Source organism: Gigantopelta aegis, chromosome 1 (genome assembly GCF_016097555.1).
Source record: "Gigantopelta aegis isolate Gae_Host chromosome 1, Gae_host_genome, whole genome shotgun sequence".
Classification (NCBI taxonomy): domain Eukaryota; kingdom Metazoa; phylum Mollusca; class Gastropoda; order Neomphalida; family Peltospiridae; genus Gigantopelta; species Gigantopelta aegis.
The window spans coordinates 33,597,305-33,618,783 of NC_054699.1; the positions used below are offsets into that span (position 1 = coordinate 33,597,305).

Below are 21,479 nucleotides of genomic sequence, written 5' to 3' on the forward strand. Positions count from 1 at the left end.
ACTTTTTTTTAATTATTTTTTTTATTATTATTATTACAGGCACAAATTAAAGATTAAAGCAATCCTTAAAATAATACATTGTGGTAATTTTGATATTCTATCCTTACAGAATTTAATAACTATGTAAATTAGATGCAAATTATTTAGTTCTCGGAACTATTTCAATTTTAAACGAGTACGGTTGCCATTTTGATCCATGACAGATGAACTTGTTTTGATAGAATATAATAAAAAGTATCCAGATTAGGTATGAGCATGTGAGGAAAGAAGGCACGGAGACATAACTTAAAATCGATATGCCCACAGTGCTGACGTCTTTCTTTCATTTCATATCAAAATGTTCTTTATATTATTTTGTTTGACGATTTTGTTTAACACATGTGATGCTAGGCTCAGACTACCAACTGTCAGCACAAATTGGCCAACCTTTTGCTCTCACGACTTCTACGACTGTCCATATGCTAATCTGAGCGCTCTAACAACTCGATTCTAGTCGTATAATAGTAGGTTCAGACTACCAACTGCCAGCACAAAGTTGGTCAACGTTCTGCTCACACGACTTCTACGACTGTCCAGTTGATGGTCTGAGCGCTCTTACAACTCGATTCTCGTCGTATAATGCTAGTTTCAGACTACCAACTGCCAGCACAAAGTTGGTCAACGTTCTGCTCTCACGACTTTTACGACTATCTAGTCGCTAGTCTGAGCGCATTTACAACTAAATTCTCGTCGTATAATGCTAGTCTCAGACTACCAACTGACAACACAAAGTTGGTCAACGTTCTGCTCTCACGATTTCTACGACTGTCCAGTTGCTAGTCTGAGCGCATTTACATATCGATTCTCGTCGTATAACTCATTAGTTGTTAATTTGAGCGCACCCATCATAACTCGGGAGGATGGGAAATTACAACGCAACCGTCGAGTTGGCCAACTTCCTCGTGACATTTGACAGTCTAATCCTAACACTACCCATTAGTTGTTAATCTGAGCGCACCCTTCGAGAGTTGGAGAAATTATTACAACACATCCGTCGAGTTGGCCAACTTCCTCGTGACAGTTGGTAGTCTAATCCTAACACTACCCATTATTTGTTACTCTGAATGCATCCGTCGAGAGTTCGAGAAATTACAACACAACCATCAATGTTGGTCAACTTCGTCGTGACAGTTGATAGTCTGATTCTAGCATTACGAGACAATTCATCCAGACTTGGTGAGCAAGTTCAACGAATGACGGTATATTGTTTAAAAGATATAAACTTATTATACACGTGGACGTTAATTAAGTAACGCCTAGTTTTGACCATGTAACCTATATTATACATGTACTTCGCAAGTAACTGTGACCATTTCACGGATAAGGGGCGGGACGTAGCCCAGAGGTAAAGAGTTCGATTGATGCGCGGTCGTTTTGGGATCGATCCCCGTCGGTGGTCCCATTGGGCTATATTTCGTTCCAGCTAGTGCACCACGACTGATATATCAAAAGCCGTGGTATGTGCTGTCCTGTCTGTGGGATGTTGCATTATAAAAGATCCCTTGCTACGAATGGAAAAATGTAGCGGGTTTCCTCTCTATGACTATATGTCAACATTACCATATGTTTGACATCCAATAGGCGATGATTAACAAAACTAAAACTTATTTCACGGATATCAAACACGGAAATTAAGGTTCTGTGTATACAGAGGATATTGAGAAAAGAAGAAGATAGCAGTTAAGACTATCATTATTTTGTTTAACGACACCACTAGAGCACAATGATTTATTAATCTTCGGCTAATGGATGTCAAACATTTAGTAATTCTTAGAGGGGAAACCCGCTATATTTTTCCATTAGTAGCAAGGGATCTTTTTATATGCACCATCCCACAGATACGATGGCACATACTACGGCCTTTGATATACCAGTCGTGGTGCACTGGCTGGAACGAGAAATAGCACAAAGGGTCCACCGACGGGGATCGACCCTATAGTGTGTGCCACAGGGAATGCCTTTTTTCATACCATGAATTTTTTATTTATTTCTGAGCCGATTCATTTGTAAATGTCACACAACAATAGTTTTGGGTATGTTTTGTTTTCTAAAACACTCACTTACTTTTCTTTTTACGTCGCTGGTCGCTGTGAAATTATTAAAAAAAAAAAAAAAATCTTTTTTTCAATATAGAATAATGGGACGGACTGTAGACCGATCGGACGTCAAGCAACCGCTTTATCACTGGATTACGTCTCGCCCCATCATTACATCAATATTGAATTTTAAAGTTTAAAGTTTGTTTTGTTTAACGACATCACTAGAGCACACTGATTTTGACATTTAGTGTAGTCACGGGGGAAAGACATAAACCGTAAATATACATGGAAATGTATTATAATTAAGCTATTTTCTTACACATACATTGGTGAGAACACCATGCGCTATTTTTGATAACACATACTTATTTACACACGTACGTGTGTTAACAATTTTAAGACACACGACTGGCTGCTCCTAGGTGATGATCAGGTCACCAATGCCATACGTCCAATAAAAAATAGCACGGCGGAAATCGATTACATTGTAACGTATAGTTAACCTGGCAGTCATGTGTCTGTGATGCGTAAGTCAGCTACAAGTGCAAAGGGTTGTAAATATCTTTCAGTCGATAAAGATGTTAACGTTTGCTTAAAACCTTGTTTTTGAGGATATGTAAGAAACAGAATAATACATTCGAGTCCGTTAGTTACCATTTATCTCACAACTCGTTGTTTAAAAACGTATCCAACTCGCTTTCGCTCGTTAGACACATTTTAAAACAACTCATGTATTATTCTCTATACCTATACGCCAACATAAAAGAGAAATTAACTGCTGTAAAGTTCAGTCTTCGGTGAAAAGGTTAAGATATAAAATCGATAAAGAAGAACGTGATATTAATTTCTGGGACAAGACATCGGTGTTCTGGCTTGATGTCATGACATTTCCACGCTCATTTCCCCGGCAAGTCCCACCCACCATTTGGCCAGGCCGTTTCTGCTTAGATCATTCGATGTTATTACAATTCGTTGTTTTAAAAACGTATCAAATTAACTGCTGTAAAGTCCAGTCTTCGGTGAAAAGGTTAAGGTGTAAAATCGACAAAGAAGAACGTGATATTAATTTCTGGGACAAGACATCGATGTTCTGGTTTGATTTCATAACATTTCCATGCTCATTTCCCCGGCAAGTCCCACCCACCATATGACCAGGCCGTTTCCGCTTAGGTCATTCCATGTTAATACAAATGCTAACAGTGTTATCGGACACAACTATATTTCATTATAAACATGTTACTGATTAAAATTGTCCTACGGCATACCCACAGCAGTTAATTAACTTTCCGCTTATTCTTTCTTCAAAACAAGGATGCGGATTGTAGTCCATGGCCAGTTGTCCGCATATAATCTCCCCGTGGGAATTTAATGAAGAAAGCAGGCAACCTTTTTGAAGTTTAGGCCTACGTGACAGAATTACCAAATATTTAACATTAAAGTTAGTGTTTTAGTGCTGTCGTTTAACAAAACAAATTTTATCTTAAAAAAAATAAAAAAATATAAGAAAGCATATTGCAGTGGCGTGTGCAGGAGGCGGCTTTCGGGGGGGGGGGGGGGCAAAATCCCTCCTGCTCAAGCAAATGTTCTTTCTTTTTTTTCAATATATTTTTTGGGGTATCATGATTCGAACATCCATTAGTAGCAGGGGATCTTTATATGCACTATCCCACAGACAGGATAGCACATACCACGGCCTTTGATATACCTGTTGTGGGGCATTGGCCAGAACGATCCCAGACCGACCGCGCATCGAGCGAGCGCTTTACCACACGGCTAGGTCCCGACCCACTCATAACAGAGTCAGTGAGTTATTAGTAGTCGGGCAAATCCTAAATCCCCAATGTTTGTACATACTGTTATAAACTAAATTAGATCCATTGATAAACCCTGTAAATTAATAGATGTGAGGCTGCAGATTATTTAAGGATTATCTGGAAATCTGTTGTATATTTGACACGTATATCGATTGCGGAGATGAAGAATGGGAAAATGATTGTGGGGAAATGCTCTAATATGTTTGGCCAGATTAGTTAGAAATTATGTTTCGACATGTATAGGTCACTGTTTTGAAGTATGAAACGTGGTGCTTGTAGTTATAAACACATGATCTGAGGTGCGAGAGACAAAAGTACCCCCCCCCCCCCCCCCACCCCCGTTCCAACCAGTGCCACACACGTGTTATATCAAAGGCTGCGTTATGTGTAGCACTATCAGTGGGAAAGTGCATATAAAAAGATCGTTTACTGCTAATGGAGAGATATAGTGGGTTTCCTTTGAAGATCATGAGTGAAAATTACCAAATGTTTCACACCCAATAGCTGACGATTAATAACCTGCTCTAGTGGTTTCGTTTTCCTAACAAAAAAGTATTTTTATAACAGAGAAAAAGTATTAAGACTCTTACTTTTGGCCTTTGACTACTGTTTGAAGCCACAAAACTAGGCGCGTATACAATAATTGTGTGTGCGTGCGCGCGCGCGTGCGTGCGTGCGTGTGCGCATGTCCGTGTGTGTCGGGGGTCTAAACTGTAGCGAGTGAAGTTTATAGGGGCGTCGAGTCATGCTCCCCCAGAAAATATATTGATAAAAAAATTTGCTTGAGGGGTGGGGGGTTCGACCCCTGAAAACCCCCTGCACACGCGCCTGAAAACAATTTTACAATCTCTTATGAGACTACATTGTACAGCTCACGTGAATTATGCTTTAACGGATATTTTATGAATTAGTGTATAAATAGGCTATACATTTATTATCTTCTTTTCGGGGGGGGGGGGGGGGGGGGGTGCGTCGATTAATATGCGATTTTCTTTTTTAATTAGGTCTGATCGCGGAATTAAATTAAAACAACAAAATTAAATACACCCCACTCCCCTCCAAAAAACAACCACACAAAAACCAACCACCAGCCCCCCCCCCCCCCCAAAAAAAAAATAAAAAAAAATAAAAAAAAATAACCGAAAATTATTTGGCTGAGGAATTCTAGTCGTGCTGTGGTTCTGACATATCACATACTGCTGCTTCCAGATACAACATAACATGCATTTCAAGTTAATTTAAATTGAAAATAAACCATTAAAAATTAGCACAACAACAAAGACAATAAAACCACCAAAAAAAAAAAACCCACAACAGAATAGAAGAAAGTAAAAACTAGAATTATGTTTTTCACACCTTTTGTGTAGCATCGTGAGGTTTGCTGTATCACACCGATATCTCGTATGTGGGATAATCGATTTAAAAAAACCCGTTTAATTGGCTGCTTTACGCCGTTGTACGGCGATGAACCAAACGCCATCTAATGAAATTAACACTAACAAAACTGATTGCTCTCTGATATATGAGGTAACTGCGGAGGCGTAAAACCGTAAATACGTTATAGTCGGAAATACGTTATCATTTCTTTTAAAGCTGGCTTTTGTACGAAATAGAACAGTACAGTCTTGTCTCCTGAAATATTTATCTTAGATACGTATTCAAACAACTCGCAAAATAAAGAGTATGCAACGACAACATATATGTATTAAAGGGACATTCCCGAGTTTGCTGCAATTTTAAAGATGTTATCGACGAACAGAGACTTTTTAACGATTGTAATTTCATATCAAATATATTTTTCTGCATAAAATATTAGTGGCTGTATATTAAACGTGTTTCTGGTCGTTGTAATATTTGTACTAGGTTAAATTTCATTTTATTTCCTAAAAAAAGATTTTTTCGTACGTACGAAATTATTTAATGACAAAATCCAGTTTGGGCTTCTTACAAATATTAAGACGACCAGAAACACATTGAATATACAGAGACTGATATTCTAAACAAGAAACTATACTTAATATGTAAGTTTAATCGTAGAACTATTTTATTAGTCGGAAACATCTTACAATGCAGCAAACTCGGGAATGTCCCTTTAAAGAGCATATTTTTGGTGTCGGATGAAATTAGAATTTTTTGCCTTTGTATTCCTTTTAAGATATTCACATTAGGAAGTAAAGTTATATAGTTTTGTATTAGGCAGGAGGAGCTGCATTAATACCATGCGTAACAAATGCCTTAATTCACCCATTATATATATATATATATATATATATATATATATATATATATATATATATATATATATATATATATATATATTAAAGTGCTTTCTTAATCAATATACTTCATTAATAAGACACCGGCCTCGGTGGCGTCGTGGCAGGCCATCGGTCTACAGGCTGGTAGGTACTGGGTTCGGATCCCAGTCGAGGCATGGAATTTTTAATCCAGATACCGACTCCAAACCCTGAGTGAGTGCTCCGCAAGGCTCAATGGGTAGGTGTAAACCACTAGCACCGACCAGTGATCCATAACTGGTTCAGCAAAGGCCATGGTTTGTGTTATCCTGCCTGTGGGAAGCGCAAATAAAAGATCCCTTGCTGCCTGTCGTAAAAAGAGTAGCCTATGTGGCGACAGCGGGTTTCCTCTAAAAAAATCTGTGTGGTCCTTAACCATATGTCTGACGCCATATAACCGTAAATAAAATGTGTTGAGTGCGTCGTTAAATAAAACACTTCTTTCTTTCATTAAAAAGACAGTCATGACTCTTAAATGGGAATTCCTGACTTCAGAGATTTAAACATGCCTCCTGCTAACCTGGTTTTTAATTAATACATAGAGGATACTCCTCGAGTGTCTTGTGATATCATAATTTATCAGCACGAGTTGTTAAAAGTATGAAATCCGAGGCTTGGCGAGGATATTTTATGCTTTTATCAACGAGTGCTGATAAATTATATCACAAGATAATGAGGGGGTATTCTTTTTATCATCCATTACTTCTTTTTTTTTCATTTGCTACAATTGTAAACAATGTCAGTAATGTGGGTTGAATGTCACTATATTTGGCAGCGGTAGACTCGTTAACTAGCAGAACGACAGTGGCGTGACGTCACTAATAATAGGTTTAGCGCTGAAACAGACACAGTGACGTAACAAAAGAAGCGATATCTCCATGGAGAATATCGCAGGAGATATCGCAAATTATTGTGCCAGCGATATCTCCTACAAAAGTCTTTAATGGATGATAAAACTGGATATTAATTACATTTTCTTGCTTAGAAGAATAATGTGTGTACATCATGTGTTTTAGGAATTCCGATGTTTATAGTAGCTTAAACATCATTTGTTTTTACACGTACAAACTTATTGAAGGCAAAATCTGCTAATTTACATGTTTGGGCCTAGTGTTGACCACTTTTGAAATATGCCCTTAAACCTCTTCTCTGTAGAATGAATGAATGAATGAATGTTTAACGACACCCCGGCACGAAAAATACATCGGCTACTGGGTGTCAAACTATGGTAAACGCAAATCTAAAATCTTCTCTGTAGAAGTCGTTGTTTGTATATACAGAACCATAAGAGTTTACAAAATTAAATCCGTGTTCGTTATATATTGCTTCTTTCTTTATTTCAACGTTACACATCAGCACATCGACATATCTCACAACATTTGTCAGTTTTGAGTAACAATTTACCTATAATATTTCATACAGTGTATTATATATTATAAATCTTATTAGCATTTTGTCTGGTGAGGAAAATAAAATCGAAAACAAGAAATCCAGTTTTAGAGATAACAATGCAGTATGTGTAGGCGTACAATAAAATATCCCCATGTTGTATTAAGCATATTTGTTTTACATAAATGCATTATTACATGTAAGTCATTACAACAGTTTTATTATTTGGTCCTATCAACTTGGTAAATTGGTATAAAGGTGTCAGATACTCAGACATTATAAAGTACGTATTTGTAAGTGCTAGAGGGTCTTGCAAAGTATATTTACTTAGCCGGAAGTACGGGACTATAGTAAGTACAGTGAAACCCCTCTATACCGGACACCCTCGGGACCAAGTAAAATGTCCGGTTTTAAGAGGTATCCGGTTTAGAGAGGTTAATTTCAATAATGGTATTTTAAAAAGGACCGTAAAAAAATGTCCTGTTTGGGGGGAATTCCGGTTTACAGAGTTGTACAAATGTCTCTCACCAATTACCGCAATAACCACTGAACACTCCTCCAAGTGGTCACGCTAATCCCAGAGGAAAACCATCATGGGAAATGACATGTGTGGCATGGGTAGCTACGAGATCAACTATCGAGGTTGGAGACAAGGGCTGGAATGTGAAAGTGGACAGGAAACAAAGTTGAAAATATATTTATGCAATTAGATTGTTAGCTGTAAAGTATACATGATTTTGATGTTGCGTATTTTGAATGTCCTAGCTGAATGTCGTTACAAACGTAGAATAGTGTTTCTTAATGGCGTCCCCCATGCCACAGAACCTACATGTGTATATCGCACACCACGCTTATCAAATTGTTTGGTTCCCAGTGTACTTTGCAATGGCATTTTAGTAGCATAGCTTTTTTTTTAGTAGAACAGCTTTTTGATGTTGAGTTATAATTTCCCAGTACTGGACAATTCATTATTTTATTAAAGATACCTTTATTTAGTTATATGGAACACACACATGTGCATGGCTTCTTAGAATGAGCTGATCTGACAATGGAGAAACGTAATCGGATCAGAAGAGAACTGGACTTGCATTATAAATCTTTTGGAATATCTTTTTTATTGTACAGTTGTTCCTGAATCATATTAGCCGGCGTGTCTCAAACGGAAAGCAGTTCAACACGCTGGTAACAATGTCATACTTCACAGTAGTTGTAGCTGCGCTGCGAGTGGTTGACACTAACGCGGCGCATCACGGTTATACATCCGGGTCTTCAGCTCTCTTGTAGAAACTGTGCTGCTCAGAGATACTTCTCTTTTCACCACTCTCGTATGCGTGTTCGTCAGTCACACTGTCAAGGTCAGTCACGTGGTCCGCTTTCACGTCTCGTTTGTAGAAACTGTTCATTTTATCTCCTGGGATTCTTTTGTAAAAACCAGATATTTCATTTGGGCTTCGTTTATAGAAACCAGATAGTTCATTTGGGCCTCTTTTATAAAAACCAGATAATTCATTAGGGCCTCTTTTATAGAAACCAGAGAGCTCATTAGGGCTTCTTTTATAGAAACCAGAGATTTCGTTGGGGCTTCTTTTATAGAAACCAGTGAGGTCGATGGGGCTTCTTTTATAGAAGCCAACATTGTCATAAGGGCCTCTTTTATAGAAACCAGTGAGGTCGGCGGGGCTCCTTTTATAGAAACCAGCAACGTCAGCAGGGCTTCTTTTGTAGAAGCTACTGATGCCGTTTGGTTCCCGCTTATAGAAGCTGCTGACATCATCGTGTGCACGTTTGTAAAAACTGGCTAAGTCTTCTTGACCACGCTTGTAAAAACTGCTGAGATCCCCGTGGCCTCGCTTGTAGAAGTTACTGAGGCCGCCAATGGCCCGTTTGTAAAACGAGTACATCGATTCCTCTGGCGCTCGCTTGTAAAAGCTGCTACGGCTACCGTGAGGGCTTCGTTTGTAAAAGCTACTGACGTCGTCCCCGCCACGTTTGTAGAAGCTACTGATGTCCTCGGCTCCGCGTTTGTAAAACCCAGACAAGCCACTGTCTACGGCTCGTTTGTAAAATCCAGATAAGCCACTGTCTACGGCTCGTTTGTAAAATCCAGATAAGCCACTGTTTACGGCTCGTTTGTAGAAGCTGCTTAGGTCATCTAGTCCGCGCTTGTAGAAGCTGTTCATTCCATTGTCCACACCTCTCTTGTAGAAGCTGTTCATTCCATTGTCCACACCTCTCTTGTAGAAGCTGTTCATTCCATTGTCCACACCTCTCTTGTAGAAGCTGTTCATTCCATTGTCCACACCTCTCTTGTAGAAGCTGCTCTTATCGTTGATGCTACGTTTGGAGATCTGTCCATTTTCTGTTGCCGGTTCCTCGCTAACATCTCGCTTGTAAAAGCTGGAAATCTTGTTGCTCAGTCGTCGCTTGTAGAACCCACTGATTCCATGGTGTGCTTGTTTCTTTTGTAATGGACGTGGTACTGCAAATATTAGAAAATAAACAAATGTAATGAATGGATGAATGAATGTTTAACGACACCCCAGCATATCAAAACACATCAGGCCCTGTGCTTATAAACTTTAAAGTCTAGACTTTAAGAAAGTCCAGACTTTAACGTCATGGCAACGCCATTCAAATAGCATTATGTTAAAGTCTTCTGGACTTTAGCACAGGCTCAGCTATCGTGTGAAAGGTGAATACTTAAATGATGTGATTATCAAATAAAATTAAAAATTAAAATATTAAATTAAAACACAGTGTGCAAAAATATAATAAACAAAATAATTTATTATAATTATATTATTAAATTGGCTTTTTCATATTGGCCTTGTTATAGGTCCGAAGATTATGTACTGATCCAAGGCTGGCTGTATTGGCCCAAGATAACGCTGAGGGCTAATACAGCCGGCCCCGGGCCAATACAACTGTACGAGAACATAAAGCCAGGCGTGTGAAAACACAAATTTAATGACATTTTTATTAATCAACTTCTACTGGCCATTAAGAATTAGTCTTTGAATACTATTTTAGACAACACTAGCTAGGTTGAGGATTGTTTTCAGACGACTGTTCCTGTGTGAAAATTACTATTAAGTTTGACATTTTGTCCTGAATCTAGAACAGATGTTATAGCTGTACAAGTACGTGCAGTTTGTCGTGTCATGTAGTGTAATAATAAACTCGCACACTGTCTTGGGGGAGGGCTTTATATTTGCTTGTCGCCACATAAAAAGACAGTGTTTGGTGCCCCCTCCCCCTATGTAGCTGCTACTCCCCCCTCCTCATATAAAATCCGTGCTACGCCAATGGCCAAGCAAGAAGTGACTAAAAACTAAAATCAATACTTCTACTTTGTTTCGTGCACCAGAAGGTGCTATATTTAATTACTTTCTGAGTCAAGTATTTGCATTTTTTGACAATTGCATGTTGCTTTACTTCTAAGTTACTTCAATGTTGCCATTCGAAATGTATTCAAATTTGTTAGGTTTCTCGTGTCAAAACATAAACATAAATTTCCTTAAAGAAGGCCATGGGAAAAATAATTGTTAATGTTACTGACTACGACGTATAGAGGAAACGTATGACACAGAAGGAAATTAAACTTTGTGCCCAATAGAAGACGTTTACTCTGGATTGGCGACTGGTCGCATTAAGGGCAATAACGATAATAGGTGCATGAGGATTATAATTATTATATTGTGCAATATCCATAGAACAAATGTAAAATTTTCATTATGAAAATTGGAAATGTTTAAGTTCAACTGCCTCAGAGATGAACTCTTTTCATAAAAGAAATTAACAGAAGGAAATGAGTTCAACGTTTCTAGGAACACTCATAACGAAGCAATGAGGTCTTTCCGAAGTAACCAAACTGAAAATTATACCAGAAGTAAATTATAGTGTGAACTCATGAGAGAAATATGAGATTTTGTCGTATTGCCCGCTATGACATGTAGATGCACATCGTTTGAAATGTATTATGGCTATTAAAGCGACATTCCTGAGTGTGTTGCATTGTAAGATGTTTCCGACTAATAAAATATTTCTACGATTAAACTTACATATTAAATATATATACATGTATATATTTTTTTGTTTAGAATAGCAGTGTCTGTATATTCAATGTGTTTCTGGTCGTCTTAATATTTGTAAGAAGACCAAACTGGATTCTGTCTTATATTTATATTTGAGGAAATAAAATGAAATTTGACCTAGTTCAGATATTAGAACTATCAGAAACACGTTTAATATACAGTCACTAATATTTTATGCAGAGAAATATATTTGATATGTAATTATAATCATTAAAAAGTCTCTGTTAGTCGATACACAAAATTGTAGCAAACTCAGGAATGTTCTTTTAAGTTAGGTTAGATGTTTCAAAAAATATCATGGCTGGTTTATTAATAATAGGTAACACTATGTAGCTACGTTATTTTGAATAATTTGTACCATGACATAAGACATATTATATTGTGTGTGTGTGTGTGTGTGTGTGTGAGAGAGAGAGAGAGAGAGAGAGAGAGAGAGAGAGAGAGAGAGAGAGAGAGAGAGAGAGAGAGAGAGAGAGAGAGAGAGAGAGAGAGATGGTGAGAGGATACAGATAAACAGATACATTGAAAGATATATAAACAGACAAATGGAGAGATAGAGATAATGAGAGTGATGTACTGAGATATATATAGATATATATATATATATATATATATATATATATATATATATATATATATATATATATATATAGATAGATAGATAGATAGAAGGATGGTGAGATAAATATATGTACGTGTATATATATATATATATATATATATATATATATATATATATATATATAGATAGATAGATAGAAGGATGGTGAGATAAATATATGTACGTGTATATATATATATATATATATATATATATATATATATATATATATATATATATATAGATAGATAGATAGATAGATAGGTAGAAAGATAGACAGACAGACAGACAGATAGATAGATATATAGATAGATAGATAGATAGATAGATAGATAGAAGGATAGAAGGATAAAGAGATACATATATGTATTGATAGATAGACAGACAGACAGACAGATAGGTAGATAGAAGGATAGACAGATACATATATGTTTTGGTAGATATATATATATATATATATATATATATATATATATATATATAAAGATAGAATGATAGAATGATAGAGAGATACATATATGTATGTATATATATGTATGTATGTATGTATGTATGTATGTATGTATGTATGTATATATGTATGTAGATAGATAGATAGATAGATAGAGGCAGGGAGGGTATCACGTTGAGGCAAGTGCATTACGTACTATATAACCATACTGATGATGAGATGGGATCGACAACTCTACGACGGTATTTCTACTGAATAAAACCAGTCCGTGTAAGTCTGTAATCGTTGATGGTCTACACAGCTATATTTACCTGAGCACACCTTTTCGTCGACACCTATATTTTTCTCCGGCTCGCCCTCGTTTTTCCACGATACCCACACGAACGCTTCCCCGCCCAGTTCACCACTTGGACAACGACACTGGATCTAATACAGAAACAAATAAAGCTTGAATGAACGCATGGATATTTATTAACGACACCCTAGCACAAAGGGAAATCGTCTGTTGGGTGTAAGACAAATGTAGACAAAGAAAAAAGAAAAAAGAAAAAAAAGAGAAAGAAATGTAATAGTACAGGCAGACCCTAGTTTCAACCTGTGAAAATGGACACAAAGTTTAGTTAATCTACAAACCTGAGCCCTGTTCCTCGAAGTGATCTTAGCCCTAAGATCACCATAACCTCACAGCTAACATATGCACTTAAGGTGATCTTAGCGCTAAGATCGCTTTGTGGAACGGGACCATGTAACACATCTGGATAACGTTACAACAGTCTGTGAGATTGAAACGGGGAAATAATCGTCTCAATAACCGTTACTTCTCAGTCTTGTATATTGTAAACTTTTATGTAAACTGTTGTATATGGGTCGATGAAATTAATAAACCATATACTTCTCAGAAGTACATGCGTTTTAAAATTATTAACAAATGCATTCCGTGGCATTAAAGGGACATTCCCGAGTTTGTTGCATTGTAAGATATTTCCGATTAATAAAATATTTCTACGATTAATCTTACATATTAAATATATTTTCTTGTTTAGAATATCAGTGTTTGTATATTCAATGTGTTTCTGGTCGTCTTAACATTTGTAAGAAGCCCAAACTGGATTTTGTCTTCAAATAATTTTGTACGTACGAAAAAAAATATTTTAAGAAATAAAATGAAATTTAACCTAGTACAAATATTAGAACGATCAGAAACACATTTAATATACAGCCACAAATAGTTTATGCAGGAAAATAAATTTGATATCTAATTACAATCGTTAAAAAGTCTCTGTTAGTCGATAACATCTTTAAAACTACAGCAAACTCAGGAATATCCCTTTAAAACACCAGGATAACCATAACAGTTTTGGATGTACGGAAATGGATATTTTCAATTATTAAAAAAACCCTGGCTCTAATAGTGACAAATATGCCGTAGTAATTAAAAACTAGGATCTGTCTCTTTAACTGTTTGAAGATGTTGTACAGATAGTCTGCAGTGGAGTATATATAACCATGTTTACATATACAGTTCATGAGAATGCCTAATTTATTTACAATATCATATACGCTGTCTTAAAACAGTGTTCGGCGAATTTTTGGCTTTTTAAAATGATAATTATATACATTATATATTTGGGTGAAACCTAAACTGCCAAAATATAAAATAGTCATCAACGTATCTCTATTAAGATCCTAAAAAGCACACCACCAAAATGTACAAATATGCGATTTAAGTTGTAGGTATTTTATTAATTTAAAGGTAAATAGTTAAACAAAAATGCTATAATATTTATTCAAAAGACAAAGGAAAAACAAAAAAGAAAAGAAAAAGAAAATCCCAAAGAAATAAATGGCTGAAAAAGAGAAGTAAATCAGTGCTTTTTAGGAGTCGATCGGGTTACAGTTCACATACATTTTATCGATTAGTCATACCTCTTTGTATTTCTTATCTCCCTCCATTACGACCTTGGTGACCACTTGCTCGTTTTCACATACGGGTAACTTGGACACGGGGATGCATATCCCATACCTGTAATATTGATATAAATAGTAACGTTCAATTAAAATATTCAGTAAATCAGTGGATCGGTCGATCGACAAGCAATCAACTTATCAATTCATCTATCGAACGATTCATTCATTCATTCATTTATTCATTCACTCACTCACTCACTCACTCACTCACTCATCGTCCCCCACCAACCCCTTGCGAAAGCAAAGTATCTTTTTTGTTTGAAAATATTTTCCAGGGAGCATGACTCGACCTCCTATAAACTTCGGTTGCCACAGTCCAGACTCCCCACTCCCGCTAAAATTCCTGTACAGGCGCCTATTCATTCATCCATTCACACTCACACATTCTACATTTTAATTCCACTTTCCCATTGTTCTATTTTATTTCGATATCAAAATGTTAAATTATTAAATGTTTGTTTGCTGCATCATATATAGAGGATTCGTCACGTGTGTTTTTGAATATGGAAAACATCAACTGAGGCTATGTTAGTCTGTATTTATGGAGGCTCTGCCGAGACAAATACTGATTAATTAGACGAGGTTGATATTTTACATTTGAAAACATACGAGTAGCGAATGCTGTTTATCCTATAACACTTCTAAAATAACATTTTAATGCGATATTTAGTAAATACAAGTTTTGAAGTCTCCTCACAGTAATATGACGTCACGCACTATAACTAAATGTCATCAAAACGTTACGCTCAGGTATGTAAGTTTTGTTGACTGTAAACAAATGACCCATTGACAGTAAAACATTATTAACTGAGTTAATAATAGTAAATATCAAATGGGTTAATGACATGGATGTCATGGGTAAGTTATAGGATAATGGTAGATATCAAATGGGTTTATGACATGGATGTTATGGGTAAGTTATAGGATAATGGTAAATATCAAATGGGTTTATGACATGGATGTTATGGGTAAGTTATAGGATAATGGTAAATATCAAATGGGTTTATGACATGGATGTTATGGGTAAGTTATAGGGTAAACAAGGTAATGAACCCGGGGCCCAAAACTGACATTACCAAACACATTTCTGGGGCCATAAACTGTTTCAAATAATAATAGTAATAGTAGTAGTAGTAGTAGTAGTAGTAGTAGTAGTAGTAGTAGTAGTAGTAGTAGTAGTAATAATAATAATAATCTTAATAATCCAAATATTAATAATAATAATAATAATAATAATAATCTCAATAATAATAATAATAATAATAATAATCTCAAAAATAATATAACGATTGTACATGCCATCCACAAAACACACCTATGTTTTATTGCTGTATTTCAACAGTGTTGGAAACACTTGAACGTTAATCAATGCGCCCTTACAGCCGCACGAACGTGAATAACAAGCGCATGACAAACTTCGATTAAGGAGAAACCCGATATAATCGGCCTCGTGATGGTTTGGCTCAAAAAAGGAAGCTACTCGCGACATCTAGAATACCCTTCAAAAAACTTTATTTCCAAGACTCATCCAACTGCATAGCGTTTATTGTGTTACTTCCGGCAAATGACAAAATGGCTGCCTGGTATCTTTCTATTTTCATGATCAAGATCGTAAACTTCATCATATGCTAATGTGGAACCGTCATCCGTAAAAGCACAAAGGTTTTTCGTAATACTTCTACAATGTGGAAAAACAAGCATATTTTGACACCCAGCTTTTGCGGCATTAACCTGTATTTTGAAGGATAGCTCTGTGCCGTTGCAAAGGCGTCTAACTACCATGTGATTAAGTACAGCCGACATTTGACAATAACCTGATGGTTATTAATTTGAACTTGACTGGCCGGCTTTGATAGTTTTTCTTGTGGAAAGAAGACCCCGAAATTGATGTCTAGATTGACAGTAGCTGGGTGATGTCAGGCAGTGCAGTCGATAATACTGGGTAAATGAGGAACTTAGGACAATTTGTCAAAGTGTCTGGCAATTCTCTCAAGTGAGTGCTAGATTGACATCGGTCACGAATTCCTGGGTGGAAACCCCCCACATAAATGTATACACAGACACGCGCACAAACACACACAGAGAAACACGTTGTATATATAATATTGATAGTTGATGCTACTAATTCCATACTGTACATACACACTAGGACACATACACAGACAACCACTTACCACTACATACAAACACACACACACACACGGAAAGAGAGAGAGAGAGAGAGAGAGAGAGAGAGAGAGAGAGAGAGAGAGAGAGAGAGAGAGAGAGAGAGAGAGAGAGAGAGAGAGAGATTATACAACCAATTATGTTTTAAGTGACAAAAATGGCGGTTTCCATTTCCGTTTTATTTATGGACTTCTTCTTTGTGCGCATTATTTAGCATGATGTGTGCAAGGTTATTGATTGGACCTGAGCGCAAGAAGATCCTTGCGATGTCAGCATCTAGTAAGTATATATAAAAGAAATGCTGTCTACAGTACAGATATTAAAAGATGAAATGCGGTCAGAACGATCGGAAGCTGTTAAAATGGTCATGCGCATTATATTATAGATTACAGTGGGTGTTATTTTCTGATAGTCGTAAAACATGTCTGAGCTTAGATGTCCAATTTTTCAGGAATATAAAAAAGGGTGGAACCTAACTAGCATGCGATGAATGACCATTTAGTTCAGTCTATATCATTCAACTGAGTGCGGTGCACGCCAGTAATTCAGTAAATATTGATGCGCGAGTCTGGCACCCACCAAATAAAACTCAATGTCCTAATCCTCCAAATACGGCCTAGCAAATGGTGGCACGCTAACTTTAAACATTTCTAATACCAGTAGTATTAATTCGTAAAGGTACCACACCACCACTTGACGTGTCGTTATTTCTACCAGCTTAATATAGTCTGGTTTGGAAAATAGTTCCTCATAAATAATAATACAAAATGCCTTTTGAAATTTTCTTTGATGATTTCAAATAGATTGACCTCCGTAGTATTTTAAATAACCCATTGCTATCCTCCTTTCGTCTTTCTCTTCCTTCTTCTATCTCTTCCTTCTTCTCTCTCTCTCTCTCTCTCTCTCTCTCTCTCTCTCTCTCTCTCTCTCTCTCTCTCTCTCTCTCTCTCTCTCTCTCTCGCTCTCTCTCTCGCTCTCTCTCTCCCCCCCCCATACTAAATAAATAAACCAATGATTTAACTGAATTGATATTTCAGTACCGTATCCGACTCCAAGTAAGAACATAGCAAAGGTATTTAACAATAGCCTCACCAGCCTCTCTAACAACGTATAACCGTCTCAGAGAGGAAACCCGCTAAGTTTTTTCCAGTAGCAGAAAGGGATCTTTTATATGCACCATCCTGCAGACAGGACAACACATACCACAGCCTTTCGTATACCAGTTGTGGTGAGCTGGTTAGAATGAGTAATAGCTCAATAAGCCCACGCTTCTTTTATTTCCGAGGAGTTAAATGCGCACTTTGTACAACATCAAAAACAATTGGTCGGTTTCAATTGGGAATTACGTTCACGAATTTCAGATTACAAAAACCCGACAAACTTGTATTCTTTAGAGGTGCTTCTTCTTTAAGCCATATACCAGCCTCGGTGGCGTCGTGGTTAGGACATCGGTCTACAAGCTGGTAGGTACTGGGTTCGGATCCCAGTCGAGGCATGGGATTTTTAATCCAGATACTGACTCCAAACCCTGAGTGAGTGCTCCTCAAGGCTCAATGGGTAGGTGTAAACCACTTACACCGACCAGTGATCCATAACTGGTTCAACAAAGGCCATGGTTTGTGCTATCCTGCCTGTGGGAAGCGCAAATAAAAGATCCCTTGCTGCTAATCGGAAGAGTAGCCCATGTAGTGGCGACAGCGGGTTTCCTCTCAAAATCTGTGTGGTCCTTAACCATATGTCTGACGCCATATAACCGTAAATCAAATGTGTTGAGTGCGTCGTTAAATAAAACATTTCTTTCTTTCTTTCTCTAACAACGTATGTGTAAGGCAGAACAACACGATCAGACGGTAATACAACTCAGCGCACAATGGCAGGCGTACACAATGGTGTGAACCTTCTAACTGCGGGTTCAGAAGGCGGCAAACAAAATCAAATTATGTCCTTTTTTCCATATCTAGCTGAACTGCCAACTCATGCAATTACCGTGTTTGTTAAACTAATCTGATAACGTCCACAAACGTGTAGACCCATCAACTCCCAAAATCTGCATTGTTTACAAATGATGTAATAATCACTGAGAACAAGATACACTATTTGAAATCGATGGTTTTACTGTATATGTTTGTGTTTGTTTGTTTGTGTGTCTGCCTCTCTGAGAGAGAGAGAGAGAGAGAGAGAGAGAGAGAGAGAGAGAGAGAGAGAGAGAGAGAGAGAGAGAGAGAGAGAGAGAGAGAGAGAGAGAGAGAGAGAGAGAAAGCGAGCGAGCGAGCGAGCGAGAGAGACAAAGACAGAGACAGAGAGACATACAGACAGAGACAGCGAGATGGAGGGAGATTGGGCATGCTTCCACCACACACAAAACACACAAAACAATGGATTTTTATATGCAGTACATACAGCGGTATTTGGTGTACCAGCTGTGTGACACTGTTGGTTTTGTTTTTGATTTTAAAAAGACAGAAAAGAAACACGAGCATCATTTCCCTATAAAAGGAGCATTCGTGAGAAAATAAAGCACCGAACAAGTATAGACTATTTGGTAGACAGTGTTTTACATTTATCATGATAAATAGATCGCAGAGACCTTTTGCCAGATATCTAATTAAAAGTGCTGTGTTAGGTCGGTAGATAGCTAGCGCTGATAAATGACCATGTGGAATTCTGGAAGCAGATGCATTTAAAGAGAGTGTATCAAAGTTACGTAATGATATCTTTTTTTTTTACAATTTTATTTTTGCTTCGAAATGTAATGATAATGCCTTGTACAATATGCCCATCCAAAGTTACGACAAAATAATTAATTTACTGGCAGGAACAAAAGTTGTATTGGACATCGTTGCAGGCTGACCAACAGATGCAGCGTGTGACGTCACAGCTATCGTGGCCATGTTTTTCAGCGATAATTCTTTTAGAACAACTGGCTTCTATTTTGAGATGTTGTTGAGGTAGATTGTATTTTTGCTTACGTTCTATTTTTACCAAATATTATTAAGGGAGCTACCGTTTACACTTAGTGACAACACATTACACTTGCGATATCCCCAAGTTAAGTATGCCCACCCTGAGTGTAGAATACATTAAACAGAGAATAATACATGAGCGGCCATTACATACCATTTATCTGGCAATTAGTTGTTTTAAAATGTGTCTTAACGAGCGAAAGTTCTTAACGAGTTGTAAGATAAATGGTATTTAACGGACATGAATGTAGTATTCTATTCCTTACATATCCTGACAAAAAAATGTTTTAAAATAAATTAAAAGGCCTTTTCCAACGAAAACCTATTTATGGAAAAGAAAGAAATGTTTTATTTAACGACGCACTCAACACATTTTATTTACGGTTATATGGCGTCAGACATATGGTTAAGGACCACACAGATTTTGAGAGAAAACCCGCTGTCGCCACTACAAGGGTTACTCTTTCCGATTAGCAGCAAGGGATCTTTTATTTGCGCTTCCTACAGGCAAGATAGCACAAACCATGGCCTTTGTTGAACCAGTTATGGATCACTGGTCGGTGCAAGTGGTTTACCCTATTTATGGTCTTTATGCTTATAGTTAGTTAACTTGTGCGTCACAGACGAGTCAATTTCAGGTTAACTTGTACGTCACGTAGTGATCGATTCGACCGTTTTTGCTTCTGGTTTTTTTCATTGGATGGTATGGCATTGGTGACCTGGTCATCACCTAGGAGCAGCCAGTCGTATGTCTTTAAAATATTAGCACACGTATATACGTTAACTAGTACATGTATGTGTTATCAAAAATAACGAATGATGTTCTCATCAACGGGTGTGTAAGAATGTGTAGGTGTTTTTCTTGTTTTTTTTTTAAAGTGAAAATAGCAAAATATGGCACTTGCGACTACAATTATATACCTTTAAGTGTAAGACTATTCTAAAAAAAACAAAAATCAAAAAATCAAAAAAAAATCTACAATTAAAATAATGTGTGCTCGTATTGCTTCCACAGTTCAGAAATTCAGTTATCACTAAAAACACACGATAAGATCAATACTATTTGTGTTACGATTACATAAGCCAGACACAATTAGGGAAGGTAGTATCAAATCGTTTTTGTTTTTTAGGCATTGTATAAACGTTTTTTAAAGACCGAAATATTTTATTTTAAGATATACCGGTATGTCGCAAGAGAGCATGTTTTTTCTTAAGTTTAATTATATTGAATATAATATTTAAAAAACAAATATGATGTCAAATTTGGCCATAAGATTAGTATAGATGTATTTATGTGATACAAAGCAAAATCATTAAACACCATGAAAACCAAGAGGGGAATTTACAAAGCCTGGTTTTAGACTTACACGCGTGTAACTACATACATTTACTATGCTTAAACACCTGGTTTAGACTTACACGCGTGTAACTACATACATTTACTATGCTTAAACACCTGGTTTAGACTTACACGCGTGTAACTACATACATTTACTATGCTTAAAACACCGTTTGACTTACACGCGTGTAACTACATACATTTACTATGCTTAAACACCTGGTTTAGACTTACACGCGTGTAACTACATACATTTACTATGCTTAAACACCTGGTTTAGACTTACACGCGTGTAACTACATACATTTACTATGCTTAA

The 21,479-nt window shown here is 36.9% G+C and overlaps 1 protein-coding gene across 2 annotated transcripts in view; it reads right to left on the reverse strand.

Moving 5' to 3' along the window:
* Window positions 1-7,500: 7,500 nt before the first annotated feature.
* Window positions 7,501-21,479, reverse strand: part of LOC121374045 — a 54,096-nt gene continuing 40,117 nt past the window's right edge. Inside the window, exons 3-6 of one of the 2 annotated variants that reach the window (XM_041500942.1) lie at window positions 14,651-14,747; window positions 13,036-13,150; window positions 9,881-10,057; window positions 7,501-9,844 (exon numbers count right to left, since the gene is read on the reverse strand). In XM_041500942.1, coding sequence (XP_041356876.1) covers window positions 8,832-9,844; window positions 9,881-10,057; window positions 13,036-13,150; window positions 14,651-14,747 — 1,402 coding nt within the window. In that variant the 3' untranslated portion in view covers window positions 7,501-8,831. Of the gene's footprint in view, window positions 10,058-13,035; window positions 13,151-14,650; window positions 14,748-21,479 lie in introns of both variants that reach the window. The other variant, XM_041500934.1, reaches the window with a different exon arrangement.